General features: G+C 35.9%; 1 protein-coding gene across 13 annotated transcripts in view; it reads left to right on the top strand.

Annotated features, from left to right (window-relative positions):
* The window catches only part of cacna1da (calcium channel, voltage-dependent, L type, alpha 1D subunit, a), a 92,591-nt gene that overhangs the window by 30,994 nt on the left and 41,066 nt on the right, over nucleotides 1-20,531 (top strand). For 10 of the 13 annotated variants that reach the window (XM_051912549.1, XM_051912551.1, XM_051912541.1 and 7 more), the window contains exons 5-20: nucleotides 2,450-2,616; nucleotides 3,437-3,589; nucleotides 3,835-4,031; nucleotides 5,621-5,724; nucleotides 8,706-8,872; nucleotides 13,447-13,521; nucleotides 15,830-15,917; nucleotides 16,092-16,118; nucleotides 17,332-17,492; nucleotides 17,594-17,819; nucleotides 18,323-18,530; nucleotides 18,615-18,735; nucleotides 19,820-19,910; nucleotides 20,026-20,059; nucleotides 20,143-20,173; nucleotides 20,260-20,386. In XM_051912549.1, coding sequence (XP_051768509.1) covers nucleotides 2,450-2,616; nucleotides 3,437-3,589; nucleotides 3,835-4,031; nucleotides 5,621-5,724; nucleotides 8,706-8,872; nucleotides 13,447-13,521; nucleotides 15,830-15,917; nucleotides 16,092-16,118; nucleotides 17,332-17,492; nucleotides 17,594-17,819; nucleotides 18,323-18,530; nucleotides 18,615-18,735; nucleotides 19,820-19,910; nucleotides 20,026-20,059; nucleotides 20,143-20,173; nucleotides 20,260-20,386 — 1,977 coding nt within the window. The remainder of the gene's footprint in view (nucleotides 1-2,449; nucleotides 2,617-3,436; nucleotides 3,590-3,834; nucleotides 4,032-5,620; nucleotides 5,725-8,705; nucleotides 8,873-13,446; nucleotides 13,522-15,829; nucleotides 15,918-16,091; nucleotides 16,119-17,331; nucleotides 17,493-17,593; nucleotides 17,820-18,322; nucleotides 18,531-18,614; nucleotides 18,736-19,819; nucleotides 19,911-20,025; nucleotides 20,060-20,142; nucleotides 20,174-20,259; nucleotides 20,387-20,531) is intronic. The other 3 variants (XM_051912550.1, XM_051912547.1, XM_051912552.1) reach the window with 1 other exon arrangement.

Raw genomic sequence — 20,531 nt, 5'->3', positions numbered from 1 at the left:
GAAACTGGCTGTTTCTGAATGGTTAGTGGATAAATTTATGTAGTTGCTATTGAGCTGATTCAACTCATCGACTAGCATGTGCCGTCATGTTAATCTTTTGTGCAAATCCAGCGTTGAATTGACCCTCATTCGTGAAGAAGTCCGGTGTAAAATGACGGCATGGCAACAACACTCTACTACAACAACTCTTCCTCTTCTTTAAAGCAGCCCAACATGGCCTCACCCCCTTTGTTGCGTGTTCCCGGGGGCAGGGTTAATGTAAATTTTGGAGTTTATGATGTCACCAACCTAGGAATAAGCTTGTTGTAGTCCCTACCAGCCTTAAAAAGTGATTTTCTGTAAAAGAAAATATCTCAGTTTGCATTGAACTTTGAGCGTCGTAACTTTGCAGATGTTGTTTATGCTCTAACAGCGACATTACACACTAACTAAAGTTAAAAATGGGAAATCATAATCATCCACCCCTTTAAATCATCCGGATTCAGTCAGTCATTTTATTGAATGGAAAGTGTTTGTGTGTCTGTAAATGAAAAAGTAAAAGCATGCGGCTTATGTGTGCGATATAAAACTGCTTTAATGGTTCTGTCCACTTGTGTTGTCATTCTTTGTCTGTATCTCTCACCGCTGATGTCTTGTTCGTTTCTCTGTAGATCATCTCAAACTGTGTACACTCTCCTCTTCTTCCTCATCAGCATCTCTGACTCTCCCTCACTCATACACGCACAGTCCACTGGGTAGCTAGGTCACATTTCGATCAGTTCGCCTCATGCAGAAAGAGCTGTCTCCCTCTCTCTCTTCACCGACCCGTCTCTCTGTTCACGAGGCTGTCGCTCTTGATCTTTAGCTCCTGAGCAGCAGCCACGATTAGCCAAGAATACTTACAGGTAGATTGTCACTCTTTAAAGTCACCATGAAATAAAAATTGACAATTTTATGGAATATTGCAGTGTTTATTATAAATTATTTATCCGTGCATTATTTTATAAATTCATGTGCCCTCATGATCTTATCTTAAAATATCTTCCCCTCCCTCTTATAGCAACATCTCTTCTCTGATGATGTTCACTCACATGAGATCAACCACAACCATACAATCAATTCAAAACAAAATCAAGACCTGTCATTCATTTTTTCTTGTTCAAGAAGCTGTTTTATTTTTAGATATACGTCACAATAGGGAAGAAAAGACTATTGCTACTTCTGTTTCATGCTGACTTTAGAGGATGAATCGCTGGCGTAAATAAAGCTTTATGATGGTAATAGAAGCAGGTGCATTCAAAATCAGCTTATTTGATACTTTGAATACACTTTTTTTTTATCCGCTGTTGTTGAGATCTTGTAATACATGACTGTTCAGATGTGCACCATGGCCATTTCAGGTCATCACATGCTGCTTTTTTCGTGTGTACAGCAGATGATGCCGTCTGATGTTGTTCAGATTGAATGTCCTGCTGTTTATGTTTTGGCACATTCATGAAAGGTCATGCTGTCATGTGATGCTGAAAGTGGTTTATTTTATAATCCAAACATGTCTTGATATTTCAGCTATTATCTTGCTACTTTATATCAATATTACAAACTTTTTTTTTTTTCAAAGCAATTTTTAGATTATTTTCAAAGAATGTAATTCTCTCATGTATTAGTTCATTATATCTAGATTTTTTTATTTAGAAATTTGTTATATTTTAATAGAGCACAAGGCATTTTCTACAACAAGTTGAAATAAATTGAATATGGTGAAATAAGATTATATATCTCAAAATAATGGCAAGAATTTTTTTTTTCTACGCAAAAAAACAAAAATATCAGTACTGGTTTTGTTTGACTAAAACTATTCAAATCGTTTTTGTTAATTGTAATAAAGCTGAAATAAAATAAAATATAAATATTAGATGAAAATTGTAAACTTAAACAACTTAAATGACAATTAGAAGTATTGTCCTGGCGACTGACTAAAATATAATAATAAAAAACAAAATTTTCAGTTGAAATTCTAAGATTACTAAAAATAAAACTCAAATAAAATAATTAATGCTAAAAAAAAAACAAAAAAAAAAAAAACCCAAAACTAATAAAAAGGACAAAAGCACAGTACAAAAATTACTCAAACTTCATATGAAAACTGAAAATACATATAACAAAACTAATTCAAAATATTAATGAATACTATAGTAGTATGTAAATAGTCATAAAGGAACAATGGTGTGGTTCACTTGTGCCTTCAAATGGCTCATTTGAACAGGTTCTTCTAATGAATCTTTAAATAAAGGAGTTTTTGCTTTGAATCAGTCTAAATCCATCATAGCATCAAGTCCTTTTTGTCTCAGATTGTAGCAGGTTTGGTGCGCTTAAGGTTTGTGAGACATATATAATCAATAACCAATATGCTTGAAACTTGCTGGTTATTGATGAGTTATTTTTCTGACAGATTTTTTTTCTTTTTTTTTAGATTGTTTAGTGTTGTCTTGGAAGTTTTGACCAAAGATGGAGAGAAGGAAGCTGTTGGAGCCCATCCGTCCGTGCACGGCCACGGAGGGAAACCAGGAGGTTTCGACGTCAAAGCCCTCAGAGCCTTTCGAGTGCTGCGACCGCTTCGCCTGGTCTCAGGAGTGCCCAGTGAGTAAAAAAACAAACATTTGTCATTAGCTGTTACTAATAATAAAAAACGGTGGTCCCTCTTTAAAACCAGAGTGGTTATGGTCTTTAAATATAGTGAGTATATAATATAAATCACTAATATAATGATATCAGGGTCATTTTAGATTATAGTTTTTGTTAATATGTTGAATTAGTTTTAATTTGTATATTGTGTATTTTCACCTTTAGCTAAAGTATAAGTAATATTGTGTGTTTTTGTCTTTTTTTATAATGTCTATATAGTTTTATTTATTAGTTTTAATTTAAGTTATTTTAGTATTTCAAGTTAAACTAAAAGAAAATGAGAAATATTGCCTTAGCAACTAGCTGAAAATAAAATATTTTAGTTAACTACAATAACCCTAGTAACCCTAGTGATCAAGCTGATTACATATTCAAGGCTTCCAGTCAAGACAGATTAGTCGTTCAGGCAGTGCACCGACTAGTCGATTTCGATAATATGTAGTTTTGCACAACAGTAATCATGAGGCAATTTGACAGCTTCCCCTTCCGAGCGCCCAGAGCGTCGGACCCCTACAGAGGGGTGGATATTGGGTGAGAGATGGAGCATGATGTGGCCATATGGCAGGAAAAGCGCAGCATTCCTTGCTGCATCCCCTCAGGATCGTTCTCTGAGAACAAGCTGTCAAACTCAATGCCCTAAAGACACCAGTGTGTGTCTGAGTGTATGTAGTAGGAATTAGATGTGAAAGTTTGGACTTAATTGCACTCAAGTGAACACTCAAATACTGTGAATGAGTGTAAATCTGCATTTTTGTGTATGTTTGCATATCCTCAGGTTTACAGGTGGTGCTGAACTCCATCATTAAAGCCATGGTTCCTCTCCTCCACATCGCCCTGCTGGTTCTGTTTGTCATCATCATCTACGCCATCATCGGTTTGGAGCTTTTCATTGGAAAAATGCACGCTACTTGTTATTTTCAAGGGACAGGTTTGTTAAACTTCTGTGCCTTACATGAATATTGATACACTTCAGTTTAAAAGTTTGGGGTCAGTAAGATTTGTCAAGCATTTCTGCCATAGTTTTCATGTTTTCCGAGTTGATTCCCATAATGCAGGATTGTAACTTAGATTATATGATATGATTATATAATATTTTTCAACAAATTGAGATTCATAGGAATTGTTTTATAGCTATTGTGCTTGTTTATATTTGATCTTCTCCTCTTTCTGCAGAGATAATAGCAGAGGATGAACCTGCACCGTGTGCTGTTAATGGTCATGGTCGTACATGTCCTATCAATGGCACTGTGTGTAAGGAGGGCTGGCACGGCCCCAACGGAGGCATCACAAACTTCGACAACTTCATGTTTGCCATGCTCACTGTGTTTCAGTGCATTACCATGGAGGGCTGGACGGATGTACTCTACTGGGTTAGTATTAGCATGATACTACTTCTCACATCCTAGCTAGCACGTCTTCTTGTTGGCATATAATGAGTGTTAGTCAATAATTATATTTGTGTAGAGAGGATTAAGTGCTCATACAGTCATTACTGTTTTGAGGAGAGTGCGAGATGCTCAAACTAGCAGCCCACACACTGAAGCAGGAACTCAAGGGTCTGTGACTGACCAGTGTGCTCTGATGAGATCCACCCACCTTTCACATCATCCTCTGGAATATGTTTCCTCCATTTCATCACAGCACATGGTTCATTTACAGCTGCATAAACTCCAGATAGATTTTCAGTCTAGATTTCTTGTGAATCACCCCCCCCTAAAAATTCGTAGTAACTGTTCAAACCTTGTAATGGATTTTTAAAAAGCCAAATTTACCTTTGGACCACCATAGACACTGAGGAAGTGTCTACACAATATTCTGATTAGTGGTTAATCTCTATGGGTTTTTCCTAAGGTAAATTCCTGGTTTTTTTATTGCTGCTTATTTGACGTGCTCAAATTTAACAAATAATTGAACATGTAAATAATGTGTAATGCAGCATGCACGTTAATGCAGCTTGCCTCCTTAAAAAAAATATATAAACAATGTTAACATTTTTATATATGTGTGTGTGTGCGTGCATTTCAGTGTTTCGTTCAGACTAGACTAGAGAATTTTCTTCATTGATTCATTCATTTTTTTTATGAAGAAGCCTGACAAATGTCACTTAAACATTTTTATATATATATATATGTATATATATATGTATGTGTATATATATGTATGTACAGTGTGTGTGTATATATATATATATATATAATATATATATATATATATATATATATATATATATGTACATACATACATACATACATACTAGTTGGCATTTGTATCACGATGCAACATATTTGCATCGGTAAAAGCTGACTTATTTATATATAATACATACATAAAAACATTGTTTACATTGTTTATATATTAACATCATTTATATATATATTAATGTCTTTGACTATATATATATCTATATATATATATATATATATATATGAGTAAATAATAGATAAGAATAAATAAATAAATAAAAACTTCTTTCTGTAATGTGACTTATTAAAACAAATATATATATATATATATATATATATATATATATATTTATGTGTGTGTGTGTGTCATATATGTATATGTGTAATATGTGTATGTTTATTAATTTACAGTGTTTTGGTCAGACTAGACTAGAGAAAAGAATATTATAAGAAAATGCCTGACAAGGTCTCTGAAACATATTCAGTAATTTTTTATGGACAGTGTGTGGGATTTCTCCTTTATCTTTCCTTTTATATTGACTTCATCCTACACTCAAATTTCTTATTAGAAGTTAAACTTGTGAAAGTCTTCTGGTATTTCTTCAAAAGATCTAAACATGTTAAATCTGAAATCCAGATTGATTTTGAGCAGAATATCTTCTCTAGACCTGTTTTTAACCTTCCACTCACATTTTCTGTTTCATACTTTCTTTCATTTTCTCTTTCTCCCCACCGCTTTTCCCTTTCCTCCTCGTTGTCTTCCTCTTTTCTCTCAGATGAATGATGCTATGGGGTTGGAGCTGCCCTGGGTGTACTTTGTGAGCTTGGTCATCTTCGGCTCTTTCTTCGTCTTGAACCTGGTTCTGGGTGTGTTGAGCGGGTGAGCAGCTCCTCTTTTCTCTTCACTACGGCCCCTGATATCCATTCCTTTTTTTTCTCTGTCTCTCTCCCAAAACTCCATCTATGGAGTTCTTTCAGCTAAATGAAGTCTGTCTCTCCGGGTTAACCGTCCTGTTTGGGCCCTTATAGGTGAATGATGCCATTGGCTGGGAGACGCCGTGGATCTACTTTGTTAGTCTGATCATTCTGGGCTCGTTTTTTGTGTTAAATCTTGTGCTGGGTGTTCTCAGTGGGTAAGAGAATGAGAATCACTGTGTGCTGTGGAGACTGCTGTGAATTTCTTAAATCTGCCGGTTGTTTCACGAAACATTTGATTTTTTTCTTGCATGGGGTTTGAAAATAGACCTGATCATGGATCAATACTACAGCCATGGACAAAAATTGCAAACTAATCTGGTTATTTTTCATTAAACTAGGATGGATTCAGGTAAATTGGACTGTCGTTTTGCTTTTTATAGAAATAAAAACCATTTAATTCAGTTGGATAATGATCACTTCAGTCCCATTCAACACAAGCTGCGGAGTCGTACGTAGTGGAGCAGAAATCAAAGTTCACTGATCACGTGATGAGAGTAAGTGATGAGTTGACCGACAAGACCATGGTGGAGGATTCGAAAGCGAAAGTAAAACGCGAGCGCACATTCGAACACAATTTCAATAATAGCTAGTCTACCTTTAACAAACCAATTTATGCCAGTAGCAGATCAGTATTGTTATCATCTAAAGCTAAAAAACCATCTAAAAACCCAAGTGTCTTGTATTTTACGATGGTCCAAGCTGGTGTACATGCATTTCCACATGCATGTCCATTCTGGGTCCTAAGACTTTTAGTGTAACTGATAAAACACATTTATTTAATTAAAAATTAGCCTTTTTTAGCCTTATATATCATTAATGTTAAAAAAAAAAGACAGATGTCTTTCTGCAACTGAAAACTGAAACAGATTTAGATTCATTATAAATTGGCGACATAACGGATCCATCTGCTTGGGGTCTCTGCAATCTTTTTTCCATGACTAGAGTTCTTCCTTTTTTTTTTTTTTTTTTTACGGGTTTAAGGTGTTTTCTGAAGTGTTGTGTGCTGTGAGATGATCTTCAAGTCTGCCGGGTTGAATCGTTCCTAGCTGATGACATTATTAAGTCAAACGGATCCAAGGACAGAATGAAAAACTATGAGAGAGGAAGTGATTCAGACTGATGAAAGTCAAGAAGGGGAAATGAAATTTTTTAGACTCGAGGACAATGACTAGGGCAAAGCAGGTGAATGATGATAATTCAGCAGAAACTTTGCTTTTTGGAAAAAAACATTAGTCAGGATGATTAAGCAATTTAGCTCTTAAATACACTACTGTTCGAAAGTCGGGGGTCTGAAATTTTTTATGCTCACCAAGGCTGCCTTTATTTGATCTAAAATACAGTAAATACCATATTATTGTGAAATATTATTACTATTTAAAATACCTATTTTCTATTTTAATATATTGTAAAATGAAATTTATTCCTGTGATGCAAAGCTGAATTTTCAGCATCATTACTCCAGTCTTCAGTGTCACATGATCCATCAGAAATCATTCTAATATGATGATTGCTGCTCAAGAAATATTTCTTATTATAATCAATGTTGAAAACAGTTGTGCTGCTTAATATTTTTGTGGATCCTTTGATGACTAGAAAGTTCAAAAGAACAGTATTTATTTGAAATAGAAATCTTTTGTAGCATTATAAATATCTTTATTGTCATTTTTGATCAATTTGAATCATACTTTCTGAATAAAAGTATTAATCTTACTGACCTCTAACTTTTGAACGATAGTGAATGTCGATATAGGTTGACGTTCCCAGTAACATTGCAAAACATGGTTCAACATATCCTATGTTGTACATCGGTTTTTATGTTCTTAATTTCTGGGTGAACATTAAACTGGATATAGGGTTCAGTTAAGACAAAAAGAGGCAAAAGGAACGTGTGCGACTGACAGGAGAAACAGAAGGAGATGAGAAAGATGGAGTAGCCGGAGAAAGGAAGGGCAAATGGAGGAGAGAAAGGAGACCTGAGCCAGACCGGTGACTCAATTTGATATTGTTATTTTGTCTTTTACATTAGAAAGACAACCCATGTTTCTCATATTCATCCTCATCTCCTTCATGTCCTTCAGAGGGGGGCACAGATTTTCTGACCCTCTCCGGAAGGGTGAAATTAATCTGCTTCCTGTGTCCACAAGTCCTACAAGCGAATTCTTAGAGCTGCAGGGTTATTAATAACCTGCCACGAGAGACGCTGTGCTTGTGGTGCAACATATACAATTTGCAGATCGAGCAATCTTCTGAAATTAGGTTTGGATTCCATTTTTGTGCTTCTGCCATTTTATTAAGGATGCCACACACATCGTGTGACCTTTCCAGCGCGTTTGTGTGATGTTTTTCCTTGTCCTTTGTGGACAAGCATGCACCCTGCTGGCAGGACGCTGAAGCATTTACACTTACTGTAGGTTTAGATATATGGAAAAATGCATGTACATTCATAGTGAGATTTTTTTGTTTGTTTGTTTTAAATAGTCATGTCCATTACGATGAACATTGGTTCTGAAAAATGGCAATGTCCATATAATTATGCATATGAATTAAGTAATTTCAAGAAAAAGTTTTTTTTAATTAAAATTTTCATAATTTATTTAATGTAAAATCCTTGTTTGGGTGTAAAAATGTTGTTTTTAAAAACTTTAAAAAACATATCTGTAGAAAATATATAATATATTGTATTTTTTGTTTTATTCCAAACCTAACAAACATCTTGTTAAATTTTATGCTTAAAGTGCTATCTTTCTTAAATATTTTAGTATGTAATGCAATGGCATTTAGACATTAAGTGTGGTTAAATATTGTAAAAATTTTGGGGCCATATTATATTTGGATTATTATTATTAGTGAACTGAAGGTAAAACTGTGTTTTCCTGAACCCAGAGAGTTCTCTAAAGAGCGAGAGAAGGCAAAAGCTCGTGGAGATTTCCAGAAGCTACGGGAAAAACAACAGCTGGAGGAAGATCTGAAAGGTTATCTGGACTGGATCACGCAGGCGGAAGACATTGACCCTGAGAATGAGGAAGATGATGAAGAAAGCAAACGCAACCGTGAGTACTTGAATACAGTACATGACAGTAAACCATAAGAGCGATATTGTCATTTAAAGGAATACTAGTAACTAGACAAGTACCAAGCACACTTTATACAGTCCATATTCAGGCAAATGCAGAAAGTTATTTCAGTTGAGCTGAGAATGTTTTTTAAATTCCAAATGAGTTAATGAATTTCAATTATATTTAGAGTAGCAAACAAGATCAATTTGAATGTGTATTTAAGAAAGTAAAATTTTAAATTTCTGTGACTTCTGCAAGTATAGTTTTAATTAAAGAATACTTTCAGTGAAACATTTGATGATAGTAATAATGTAGTAATATTTGATCAAAAATACAGTAAAAACCGTAATATTGTGAAATACTATGCAATTTTAAATTTACTACTATTTTCTATTTTAATATATTTTATAATGAAATTTATTCTTGTGTTGTCAAAGCTGAATTTTCAGCATCATTACTCCAGGCTTCAGTGTCACATGATCCTTCAGAAATCATTATAATATGCTGATTTGCTGCTCAAGTAATATTTCTGATTATTATAAATGTTGAAAACAGTTGTGCTGCTTAACCATTTATTTAAAATATAAATCTTTTGTAACATTATAAATATCTTTACGGTCACTTTTGATCAATTTAATGCATAAAAATATTAATTTCTTTAAAAAAAAATTCGTACTGACCCCAACTTTTGAAAAGTAGTGCATTTCATTTTTTTGCATTGCATTTCATGCATTGCATTTCAACTTTCATTCTATCTATGCAACAGTCAATTTCCCAGAATGCTTTAATTTACCCCTACAAAATGGTCAAGCAATGTAAAGTTATCTGAAAACAATGTGGTTGAGATTGTGGTGCTGAATGACAGAATTAATATCTGGTTATGTTCATTATTTTTACAGTATTTGTTTAGTTTAGAAAAATGTCACACTGTATCAGTCGGGAACAATCTGCATATCAGGGAATAAATAGCCATAATTAGTCACAATTACTTATTTATATTTTGTGTTGAACTAATGAAATTTGTTCAGTGACTGAACTTCTGAATTACACTTTTCTGACTTGTATTAAGGGTGATGTTTCAACCAAAGCTTTGCCACTTTTTGTAGCAGCCACAGAGCCGTCTTTAATTGGCCCGTCATGCCCATCAAACTGCAGCGTGACACCGAACAGACGTCAGCAAACCCAAAACAGCTGCCTCTGGTGTATTTTTGATGAAATAGTTGAGGAGCAGTCAGCAAGCGCTGACGCCACGAATGCTGTCTCTGCCGCCGAACCGCAGATTTGTCAATCAAAGTCGAACATCTTCAGGTCAGAGGGTTCAGTACAGTACTGGACCGACAGCTAGGGCTGATTCTGCTTACAGTTTTACTTTGATCAAGATACTGTCTCCTCCATGTCTAAAAGTGACATTAAATGAGCTGAATGTAAGTCAGTCAGTATGGCCGGTATCTGCTGAACGAGAGGAGTTTGCTCATAAGGGCATGAAGTGGAGAAACTGAGCAAAATAAGGACTAATCCTAATCCCTTTTATATAAGCAGCACGCATGATTCTGTGCGGTTCGAGCCGCTGCTACACCGGCTTCCACTGTCACCGGAGCTTCAGTGAACGGCTCTTTGACTGACCTCAGTTCTGTGAGAGGACGGTCGGCTTAGATTAGCTGGCTGGATTCTGAAAGGTTTTTTTTTGCTGTAATTGATTGATACAGACCCACAAAAGTCGCTTGTCTGGAAAGCTTAGCATTTATGCAGAACTTATTCTGCAAATGAAAAATCAAGCTGAATTCTTTTTCCACTCGCACAAGTTCACTGAATGCTTTATTTTCATTTTTAATCTGTATGCTTGTCTTGTTTTCCAGTGAAACCTGTTTAAAACAAAACATACACACACACACACACACACACACATATATATATATATATATATATACTAGGGCTGGGTAAACAATATTGATTTCTCGATTTTAATCGATTTTCATTTTTACGAACCAATATCGATTCTTAAACATGGCGAAATAAACATGACTAAACATCTGAAGGTATATTTGAATAAATCAGTTATGACAGCCACAATTTAAAGGTTTATATTTAAAAAAAAAACGAATTGGAGTAGAAATATGATTATGTAATTCTAAACTTTATTTATTATAAAAAAACAATTGAGTGTAATTTAAGTGTTTGTATATAAATAAGTTAATTTTAACCTTCAATATTATAGTAAAGTAGTACCAACTGGCTCCCATGTGTAGTTTACAGCATTAGTTAAGGGATTTTTTTCCTCTAGAAAATTTGCCTATGTACTATAACTGATATACTACATCCAAAATAATAGATATCGAATCGAATCGAATCGAAATCGTAATCGAATTGCAAGCATGTGAATAGAAATCGAATCGAATCGTGAAAATTGTGTCAGTACCCAGCCCTAATATATACTGTATATACTCAACATGGGAAACAAAATACACTTATAAACAAGTTTTATAAATAAATTCCTATTACTTCTGTAAGTATAGTTTTTAATAAAGAATACTTTGACTATTCAACGAAATACACTGTTTCCAGAAACATTTGAGGATGATAATAATAGGGCTGCCCCCGACTAAAGATTTTTCTAGTCGACTAGTAGTCATTCATTTAAGTCATTAGTCGACTAATCGCACGTTTATATTAATTGAATTACTTAAATATATTGGGGGGCGGAATATATGCCTCACGATCAAGCACCCGCATAAAGCTTGCTGCAAAGCACTGGCAAAAGTATCAAGTCGGGAAGAATATCAAGTTTATATAAGTTTATTATCATAAAATAACATTTTTATTAATAAACTAGTATTTTCTGAGTCAGTGTCGGCTGCAAAGATGAAGTTGACGCTGCTGACTCATCTCTGCAGTAACCTATAGAGTGAAATGCATTCATATGGATTGCATAATCAAAGAGTAGGCCTTTATTTGTTTTGCGATTCAAATTGGTTCGTTAAAAAGTAGACGTTTCAAGCTTTCTATAGATATATTTCTCACGTCTGTGAGACAAGTAGCCTATATGCTGAGTTTCGGTTCATTTATGTGACACGCTGCTGTTCAGGGAGACCGAGATGGCAGAACACGCATCCTGTTTGTTTTCTTTATTTTACAAAAGCATATTATTTTATGTTATTTTATGTGTACACAAATAAACATAGACCCTTTACAGTTCGAAATGATGTATTACTCTTATCTGTATGACAAATTATTTTGATTAATTATCATTAAGGGCTACATTTATTTGCTCAAAAATACAGTAAAAACAGTAATATTGTGAAATTTTATTACAATTTAAAACAACTGTTCTCTATTTGAATACATTTTAAAATGAAATTTATTCCTGTGATCAAAGCTGAATTTTCAGCATTATTACTGCAGTCTTCAGTGTCACATGATCCTTCAGAAATCATTCTAATATGCTGAATTTTATTTTATAAATAAACTCTAAATAATCTGTTAAAGAGAAAAACAGAAAGGTTTAACCCTAAAACACAACACAATGCATTGTGGATTCTAAATATGGGTAAAACATCTATGAAAAATCAATACAGAAAATCCCCTCATATTAACAGCAGTACATTGGGTCCTATTTTTATGGATTATTTTAATATTTTTACTGAAAAACAAGACAAAAGCATGATTTAGTCATCGTATTTGCAGTTCATTTGTGATTTGAACTGCGTTTGAACTGATATGATAACATTCAACATCTCATTGCTGTTGCTTAGATATCACAAAACAGCATAAAACCACATTGAAAAGAATATTTTGAATATTTACCATATATCATTTGATTGGCCTGCCATGTACCTGTTATATTTCTGATGATTTTAGATGCAAATTTAGGTGTAAATTGGTGGTTCATTTTCTAATTTAAAAAGCGTCAAGAAGTACAAATACTAGATTGCGTCTCCAAGCAAATGACAAACTAGCAAACATTTTCATCACCATTTTGACTCGTGCCACTTTTAAATTTTACTCTTGTGGTTAAGCAATCATATAAGACCATACTACAGTTTTAATTTAATTAATTGTGCAGTCTTAATATGAGAAATCATAATATTTGTTTTGAAAATATAATCAGTGACATCACTTTTTTTTTTTTTTTTTACATAAAATATTTTTGCATATTTTTCATGAACTTTAAATACTGATGAACTCCCATGGATGTATGTGGGGGCCATCGAGGTCAGAGGTCAGCTTCATATCATACACGCATGCAAACATCTGCACCATTGAATCTCAACATTTGGAGCCTCGCGATGTTCCTATGTTTTCACTGAATTCATTGCACCCTGATCCTAATAACCTGCTCTTGCTCACTGTTAACTAACTACCCATCATCCTTTGCTCCCATCCAGCAGACCAGTTGCCTCAATGTTGTTGTTGTTGTTGTTTATTGTTGTTAATTGTTGTGTTGGTGCTGTTCTTGTTCCCGTGCTTTAACCTGTGTCGATGTGGCTACTCGTTCTCGCCCTCGTGACCGTGCCACGGCTGTGCTGTGCTGTGTAAATCATGCATGGGCTTTGGTTGCATGGGAAATGAAGGGGTTACATTGGCCAGCCTCATGGAGAAGAAGAAGAAAGGGTTTGGCTGGTTCAGCCAGTCCTCTGACACTCATGGTAAATTTCCCTCCCACCCTTCTGTCCCTTTCATACTGTATGTGTGATTACTTGATGATATTCATGAATATTACCTGTTAGAAGCCTTACATAGTGTTTTTTTAATAGGCATTTTAAAATATTATACAATCTAATCAGATGAGCCACATTCAAAGCCATTATAAAATACCAGTTTACTAATAGCTAAATGGATTAATATTACTAATGGGATAATAAATTAATTAACAGACGATTTTTTTTGTGTGATAGGTATTATTACTAATTGATTGCATTTATTTACTGACCTAACAGAAATGAACTGAAAGCCAACGTTTTATTTTTTTAAATTTATTTTTCATTGATTTTCACTCTTCACTGCTGTTCAGAAGGTTGGAGTCACAAAAATTTATGTTTTTGAAAAATGAAAAATGATTCACCAAGGCTGCACACTGTACAATTTGCTAAAAAATACAGTAAAAACAGTAATATTCTGAAATATTATTATAATTTAATGTTTTCTATTTTAATATATTTTAAAATTTTACTTATTCCTGTGATGCAAAGCTGAATTTGCAGCATCATTACGCCAGTCTTTAGTGTCACATGATCCTTCAGAAATCATTCTAATGTGGTGCTCAAGAAACATTCTTTATAATAATGTATAAAAATTATATTTTAATGGAAACTGGTGATACCTTTTTTTTTCAGGATTCTATAATGAATAAAAAGTACAGCATTTATTTGATTGTTTTTATATATATATAAAAAAGAACATTATTAATATCTTTACTAGAGGTGTGATGAGATCTCATGCCACGAGATCTCGTGAGATTAAAATGTGACAAGATTTCTTGTCGAGGTAAAAAGCTGTCCACCGCTACATTACAGTACTGTCGTTTTGCTTTTTATAGAAATAAAAACCATTTAATCTAGTTGGATAACCGTCGCTTCATCTAACACGAGCTGCAAAGTCATACGTAGTGCAGCAGGAATAAGAGTTCATGGATCACGTGACGAGATGACTGACAAGACCATGGCAGAGGATTCATTGCACAGCAGAGCCTAAGCTTCTGATAAATGTCTTATCTTGTAGAATGCACACATGTAGCACTGCCGCTCCCTGTTCACAGAGTACGTGCAATCACGAAATCGAAAGCAAAAGTAAAACGCGAATGCGCATTCAAACGCAATTTCAATACACCACATTTTGAAAGTGGCTCCCTGATGCATGCAAATATCTCCCAATATGAAAGCTATCTTAGGCTGGGCTGTGTAGCTATAACCATCTCTCAGCTCTGTATCATGCTTGAAGAAAAATTTGGTCTCTATCAATTTCTTCAAAAAAAAAAAAAAAAAAAAAAAAAATTGACCCCAATCTTTTGAACGGTAGTAAGTGTTAACTGGGCAAACATTCCATGTTGTAGTGAACAGACATGTGGTCAGTAATCATGCTGTTCATCATGGAATCAAGCAAATCATTTTACCATGTAAACTTTTACTATAGCTGTCTCTCTTTAAAAAAAAAAAAGAAGATATGTACTGTATTACTCATTGACCTATGCACAAATGTCCCATTTTGGCATGTAAGGAAGTATGTTTTGAAGCTAATAATATGTCTAGGTGTGTGGTGTTTATGCAGATGATGTAGTGTGTGAATGCACTAGTTGTGCTTTGCAAGTATGTATTTTCCTTCTCAATGACCATCAGTGCCTATATGCTCTTTGTACCCATCAGACTTTCCTCAGCATTAGCGTTATCAAACTCCTCGCTTGCCCGTTTCCTCCTCCTGTACTAATTTAGTCCTCTCATTCTCATTCTCTCAAAATCAGAGTGAGTCAGAGATCAGATCCGGCAGGAGTGGGAGTGCAGTGTCTCTCCAACTTAAAAATCCCACTTTGAAACAGTGACAGCGAGTTTCTAACATAGAAATGAGGTTAAACCCAGATCACCAGGCTCGTGGTCAGCAGTTTATAGAGCAGTCACAAAAAGTCTGATCACACTCGCTTATTACTGTCTTTGGATGTGTCAGAATTTATCCGTAAATCCTGAGGGAATGCGAGGGCTGAGCAAAACAGATATTTGTTTTACCATTACTGAATTACTATCAGCCTTTTAATTTGATTTTCTATAAATTTCTTCTCAGCACAGTGAATTTCTCCAAGTTTCCCTAAGGATGCGTTTGAAAATCTCATCTTTCTTGTTGAATCTTTTTCAGAAAGATAAACAATCTTGTCAAGTTCTTGTCCACTAAATTTGACTGAGGATATGTAAACTGCGTTGTGAGTGTTTTAATGTGTGTGTGATGAACCTTGTGTTTGTGACACAACAGCGAGTATGCCGGCGAGTGAGACCGAATCCATGAATACAGAGAATGAGAAAGTAGAAGATGAGAAGGCGACATGTTGTGGCCCTACATGGTGAGAAAACTCACAAATACACATGAATGAATGTTTGTTTTATCAGTAATGAATCGTTGTAATATGCTGTACCAAGGAGGCATATGAATACGTATATGCATATAAATAATGGTATGAATAATATATGAATAAATGGTTTCTTTTTGTAACTTTACAATTTGTTTTAATTTACAGTCAAAAAATTTCAAAATCAAAGTTCAGGTCAGTAAAGATGTGATTAGTACCTGCTAATGTCAGTTTATTTACATGTTTTTTGCATGTATTTACATGTTATTGCATGTATTACTGTGAGCTTGCATGCTTTCTCTGTCTGTCTGGCATTCTATCTGTCTAGCTAGCTAACGTTCCAGCTAGTATTCCAGCTATCTGTCTAACTAGCTAACATTTCAGCTAGCAGTCTAGCTAGTTAACATTCCAGCTAGCATCCCAGCTATCTGTCTAACTAGCTAACATTCCAGCTAGCATTCCAGCAATCGGGTGCATTTTCCAAAAGCATCGTTAGTCAATTATGGTCGAAAAGTCCCATTAAACTCTATTGGTAATGACGGAACTTGCGACCATAGTTTGCTTTGGGAAACGCACCCCTGTCTAGCTAGCTAACATTCCAGCTAGCATTCCAGCTATCTGTCTAACTAGCTAACATTCCAGCTAGCAGTCTAGCTAGATAACATTCAAGCTAGCATTCCAGCTATCTGTCTAGATAGCTAATATTCTAGCTAACATTCCTGCTGTTTGTCTAATTAGCTGGATAGCTTTTTATCTAACATGCTATCTGCCTAGTTAGATGGCTAGCTTTCTATCTAACATGCTATCTGTCTAGTTAGCTAGCTATCTTTCTATCTAACATTCTATCTGTCTAGCAAGCATTATGGCTATCTATCTAGCATTGTGGTATTCTATAATTTTAGTGTTCTGCCAATACAGCGTTCTAGTATTCTGTCTATTGCTTTGTGTCTTGCTTTGCTTATCTAACATTCTATCATTCTGCTATATATAATATGTAGCATTATGTTGTTTTATAGTTATGCTGTTTTATAACCTTCCAGCATTCTACTGTATCTAGTGTTCTGTTTTTCTAGCATTGTGTTGCTCTATTTATCATTCTAATGTATACCTATCTAATATTCTGACATTCAGTCTAGCATTGTATTTCTCTGTCTAGTGTTCTATTTATCAGTTTAGGGTTCTGTAAAGCGCTCTAATATTCTAATGTTGTAGTGTTCTGTCTATCTGGTGTTGTATCTATTGCTCTGGCTAGTGTTCTAGAATTCTATCTTTCTAGTGTGTTCTAGCGTTCTAGCGTCTATTCAGAGTTTTGCCATTCTATGTAGTGTTCTATCTCTCCTTTCAATGCATCAGTCTATTTTAATTTCTTCTTGTGTCTGTTATCTGACTTCACTGCTTCCTCTTTCAGTCGGCGCTGGCGTCGCTGGAACCGGTTGTGTCGGAGAAACTGTCGTTTGGCTGTGAAATCTGTGCCGTTCTACTGGCTGGTGATCATCCTGGTGTTCCTCAACACTTTGACCATCTCATCAGAACATTACAACCAGCCTATGTGGCTCACACAAGTACAGGGTGAGCGCTGCGTGTATTTGTGCTCAAGCTAAAAGATCATGACTGCTTCACGTTCTCACTATATCCTCTCTTTTCTGACCCTGATTGGTTTTCTCCTGTAGATGTGGCCAATAAAGTGCTGCTGGCCCTGTTCACATGCGAGATGTTGGTGAAGATGTACAGTCTGGGCCTGCAGGCTTATTTTGTGTCTCTCTTTAATCGTTTTGACTGCTTTGTGGTGTGCGGAGGCATCACAGAGACGATCCTAGTGGAGCTTGAGATCATGTCACCTCTCGGCATCTCAGTGTTTCGATGTGTACGACTTCTCAGGATCTTTAAAGTCACACGGTAAGGGATCGGAAAATTAAAATTGTTATGTGCCTCCATTATGCCATTATGCAAATGTGCCTCTGTTATGCCAGGTTCCTAATTTTGTTTTGGAGGTCTTCTACAATAGGTTTACATGCATCCAACTTCAAAAAAACACTTTAATTTCTCATAATATACATTGCAGCATCACCTCTTTTCTCACAGTGTCTGAAACGGTTCGATAAAGGATTCAGTCTCTCTGAACCCCTCCTTTCTGAGAGACTACTCTGTTCTGATTGGTCCCAGTCTGTTGTGATTGTTCTGCAGCTTACAGCATGTGTTGGAAAGCAAACACTTATTTCCATATCTGAATTTCAGCTCCAGAGGCTTCCTCAACTCCATTTATTGTGTACTTTAATCTTTGAAATGTTGCAGACCTTTTACAGTCACAAACAGCTATATCACACACTACATGAAAGGCAATATCTGAAAAAGCATAATGCACTTTTTTTTTTTACACAGTTTATTTTTTTTGCCTTTAGTCATTGGGCATCTCTCAGTAACTTGGTGGCATCTCTCCTGAACTCCATGAAGTCCATCGCATCTCTACTGCTGCTGCTGTTCCTCTTCATCATCATCTTCAGCCTCCTCGGTATGCAGGTGTTCGGCGGCAAGTTTAACTTCGACGAGACACAAACAAAGAGGAGCACCTTTGACAACTTCCCTCAGGCCTTGCTCACTGTGTTTCAGGTGTGTCTGTGAGCACCTTGTCTTTTTTTAAATGTTATTTTAATGGGATATGTGTTTGCTCATGTGTCACAATGTTGTTCTCAGATTCTGACCGGTGAAGACTGGAATGCCGTCATGTACGATGGAATTATGGCATACGGTGGCCCATCATCATCAGGAATGATTGTGTGCATCTACTTCATCATTCTCTTCATCTGTGGAAACTGTATCCTCCTCTTACTTCTGTTGACTTCCTAATGAAGCCAAAAAAGGAAGCAGAAAAACAAAGTAGGGATTTTTTGTCATTACCTTAAGAAGTCAGTTCATCTTCTTAGACGTCAGACGTGTTGGTGATAGCCTAATTGGGCGGTTAGTAAAGTTTGTAGTTTTAATTCCTGGGATGTGTTGCCCATGAATCAGAGAGTTAAGTCCCACCCCTTTGCCGTTTTTGTCTTGAATGGGGCAGCTGAACCCTAGTCCCTAGTTACTACTCTGATTAAAGGGGACCTGTAATGCCCCTTTTACAAGATGTGATATAAGTCTCTGGTGTCCCCAGAATGTGTCTGTGAAGTTTCAGCTCAAAATACCCCACAGTTCATTTATTATAGCTTGTCAAATTTGCCCCTATTTGGGTGTGAGCAAAAACATGCTGTTTTTGTGTGTCCCTGTAAATGCAAATGAGCTGCTGCTCCCGCTCCCCTTTCCAGAAGAGGGTGGAGCTTTAACAGCTCACGCTTCCGTTGCTCAACAACAACAAAACTGGAGAATCTCATGCAGCCAAAATAACGATTATCAGTAATGGTGTTCAGCCTTACATTGTTCAAACTGGAGTCAGACACTGATGGAGAGACTCAGTAAGAAATTACAACTTTTAGAATGCAACTGGACGTTTCTGAATGGATAGTGGATAAATTTATGTAGTTGCTGTGGAGCTGATTCAACTCAACTAGCATGAATTGACCCTCGTTTGTGAAGCAGTCTGGTGTAAAATGGCGGCATGGTAACAACACTCTACTGCAACAACTCGTCCTCTTCTCTAAAGCAGCCCAACATGGCCTCACCCCCTTTGTTGCGTGTTCTCGGGGGCAGGGTTAATGTCAGTTTTAGGGTTAGTGATGTCACCAACATGGGAAGAAGCTTGTTGTAGTAATACCAGCCATTTGTTGTAGTCAAGACATATTGAATATTGTGAAAAGGCTAAAAATATTGAGCTCTCTTATTGCATTTTGTATTGCATTGCAAAAGTTTCTTGTTTGCTTATGAGCATTACAGTATAATGCTGTAGGTTTGCTTAACACATTGACACCTAGACATTCTTCTGAATGTGTTCTTGGCTATCGCTGTGGACAACCTTGCAGACGCAGAGTCTCTGAACACAGACAATGATGATAAGAAGAAAGGGTAAATGATAAAACCTTGTAGAGGTCATTTAATCAAACACTGAGGACCTTGAGCTAGTTTCCGCTGCTCGTGTGCTGCATTTTACAGTGCTTGTTTTCTCGCCTTTTTTCCCAAGTGATGAAATTGATGAAATTGAAGATGATCCCAAGGTAACTAGTTTATGCATGTTTGTGTGTTTTATGTGTTTTTGTGTTAGTAGCAGGATATAATAGCATTGCTTCCTTTCCTTCAGGTTGGAGAGGAGGATGAGAAGGAGAATGCAGGTAAAGAACTATATCATGTGGTTGCACATTGAAGATGTTTTTTTTTTTTTTGCATACTTGTCCTGATCATTGTGTCCGCGTTACAGAGGAGGATGAAGAAGAGCCGGACGTTCCTGCGGGGCCCCGCCCACAGATCTCAGAGCTCGTTAAGAAGGAGAAAATCACTCCAATCCCAGAGGGCAGTGCGTTCTTCATCTTTAGCAACACAAACCCGTATGTGTCACATTGAAGTCTGCTCAAACATACACAAAAATAGACAGGAACAAAGACACATGTAGACATTTACGCACGAATAACTGTCTTTTTACATTACATTTATGCGTTTGGCAGATACTTTTATTCTTGTATTGCATTCAAG

This window comes from Ctenopharyngodon idella, chromosome 11, assembly GCF_019924925.1.
Source record: "Ctenopharyngodon idella isolate HZGC_01 chromosome 11, HZGC01, whole genome shotgun sequence".
NCBI classification, from domain to species: Eukaryota; Metazoa; Chordata; class Actinopteri; order Cypriniformes; family Xenocyprididae; genus Ctenopharyngodon; species Ctenopharyngodon idella.
Note: the sequence above shows the minus strand (reverse complement) of the source record. Positions and strands in the feature narration are given on the sequence as shown.